General features: G+C 31.4%; 1 protein-coding gene across 1 annotated transcript; it reads left to right on the top strand.

Moving 5' to 3' along the window:
• Window positions 843-1,622, top strand: LOC104721854 (defensin-like protein 182). Its single transcript, XM_010439922.2, has 2 exons — window positions 843-900; window positions 1,285-1,622. The coding sequence occupies exons 1-2, from the start codon at window positions 843-845 to the stop codon at window positions 1,620-1,622; spliced, it is 396 nt and encodes a 131-aa protein (XP_010438224.1).

The raw sequence follows: 2,869 nt of genomic DNA, 5'->3' as shown, positions 1-2,869 counted from the left end.
TATACAAAATGTAACTATGATGCGGGTTTTGATCCTAATACCAACGAAGCTAAATGCGGATGGATTCTTCAAAATTATGTTGGCGGATCTTTAGGTTGGGGAGTTTCAGTTCTCGGACATGCAGCGTCTCCTCTAGAAGCCGAAGCCAAAGCACTTCTAGTAGCTCTTCAACAAACATGGATTAGAGGCCTTACCAATGTTGTCTTCGAAGGAGATAATGAAACACTGTATAAGATTCTTCACAATGAGATATCGGATATGTCTATTATGGGTATTATTCAAGATATTCAATTATGGGGCTCACATTTTCAGTATGCTCTTTTTGTTTTTTCCCCAAGATCATGTAACTATGCTGCTCATTCATTAGCAAAAAATAGTTGTATCTCTAATCTTTTTTATTCAGGGTGTTTTTTTCCTCCCTTTTAGTTATCAAAAAATTTGTATAATGACTTTTTCACTTATTAATATAATTCGTTTTTGCTGAAAAAAAAAAAAAGTGTACACTCTATACCATCGTTTATATGCTACCAATCAAACATCTCACCTTAAAATAATATGCAATCATAAAGTCTATTTTGACCAAGAATAATATTTTCTACAGAAGAAACTTTACTGGTCATATCAATTTTTGCAATAAATTGGTGTGTTTGAAAAGACTAGCTTATTCATGAACGTAAAATTAATGTTTTTTTGACCCAATTTTTTTTAAAAAAAATCCTTTATGTTGAAGTTTACATCTTGCATTTAATTAGATTAACACTGTTCCAATAACATACAAAAGAGCACTTTAGAGAGATATAAGTTGAGAAGAAGAAAAAAAAATTGGAAAACCTGATGAAAATATGGCGAGGATGACATTACGTGTCTTCATTGTTAACTTACTTATCATATTTACCTCAGGTATTGCTATATATTCTATAGATCTTTCAACTGTTATGTTTTGTTAATAAAATCATTTAACACATATTTTCTTACAGTTTTAAATGTTGTAAAAAAAATATATTTTCAATGATCAGAATAATTTTTTTTTTTGACATAGCCAGCTAGTTGTGCTTATCATCATCTTGAGTATAGGGATTGATCGTTTATTCCCTAAATGAAATAAAATACGACACGGAATTTTGGATGATAAAAAAATAAGAAAGTGATAGTGTGGGCACTTTTACAATAATATTAATAACACATTCAAGATTTAATGTCTTAACCATAAACAAATAACACATACAAAAAGAAAAAACAAAATATGTATATATGTTAAATTTAGTGATATATACAATGTTACAGTTGTGGATCAAGCTAGAGCAAAGACATGTATAGATGGATTAGGCACTTGTGAAAACTGTGACGAGAGATGCAAGGCAAAGCATGGACCATCGAGCGAAAGCAACTGTGGTATTAGTACTGAGGTGCCGCTGCCGCTATGCACATGCTACTACCAATGTGGATCCTCATCATCACCACCACCCTCGCCGAAAAAATGTAATGGTGGAGTTGGTATATGTAGTCAAAGATGTCCCGAAAAATGTTGTGATATGAACTGTGCACAAAAATATAATGGTGGACATGGATTTTGTAACACTCTTGGTACATTTAGTTTGTGCCAATGCGAATACCCTTGTTAAAGCCGGTTGACAATATTGTAAACTGATTGTTTATTATTACTGTAACTTCAGTAATGCAATAAGAAACTAATAACAATTACTATTATTGATAATTGTGGATGACGTAGTTTCTTTGAATTTCGTTATATAGCCAGTGTCAAGTAATTGAGTTCACTATTAATTTTGCTAAATGAAATGAATAAACAAAAGAATAATCTTTTTTAGTTCCGAAAAAGGAAAGAAGAAGGACAAAACCATTAAACATGGTTAAAAACTTAGGATTAGTGAACTAGCTTTTATAATAATTAAAAACCTATCGTACCCTTAATTATAAAATATAAAATTAGAGCAACACAAGTGATAAGATGACGATGAAGAAAAACTCGTCAGTGTTGTGTGCATGTTTCACAACTCACAAGCAATAGGAACACAACGTTTAGTGAGCAAGTTTTACTGTAGTAAAAGGACAATACAAAGGCATTACACCCTCGTGATGAAGACAAAAGCTCGAAGCGATAATCATGACGGATTGACGTTGGTGGTAGTAGAATGGTGACGTCATCGATGGAGGTGAATACCGGAGGAAGAAAGTTGAACCGGTGGAGAGTAACGGTTGGCTCGGGGATTGGAGTAATTCTGTTGGCGACGTAGTAAAGGTGAAGAAGAAAGTGATGAGAAAATGTTACATTAGTTTGGGGTACTGTATATAGAATGCTTAATGTTATGCCTCATTATTAATATTTACAAACGTTTTGAAAATAAACTTCTGAACGAGATAGAAATTGATCTCTGTAATAAATGCTATGTCATTTAGACATTTGAAGTCAAACTTTTGAATAAGCCATAAATGGATTTCCATAAATACCAAAGATATTAGACGAAATTGATCAAAACGTTGATTTTGTTTCTATAAGACCTATCTTTTGAATACGAATATTTGTAAAGATATGTTCAAACGAATCTTTTATGAATAAAAGTTAGGATGACTATAAAAAAGTTACTAAAATATTGAAATATTTACCAAAAAACTACAATGTATAATACTAGACGTATATACTAAGATTGACTAGATACAATACTGACATATTGACCGAATATAAAATAAATACTTGAAAGATATTGGTGATGAGATTGCACTCAGTATCATTTTAATTAGTATCGTACATTTATACGACTTATTTCTGAAACTTGTGCATACTATAATAACTAAATTCACATTTCTTGTGGTATAACCAAAGAGTATATATATTAGTATCTCAATAGTCAAG

The sequence above is a fragment of the Camelina sativa genome, chromosome 11 (assembly GCF_000633955.1).
Source record: "Camelina sativa cultivar DH55 chromosome 11, Cs, whole genome shotgun sequence".
Taxonomy (NCBI): Eukaryota; Viridiplantae; Streptophyta; class Magnoliopsida; order Brassicales; family Brassicaceae; genus Camelina; species Camelina sativa.
This window is presented reverse-complemented; position numbering and strand designations above follow the sequence as displayed.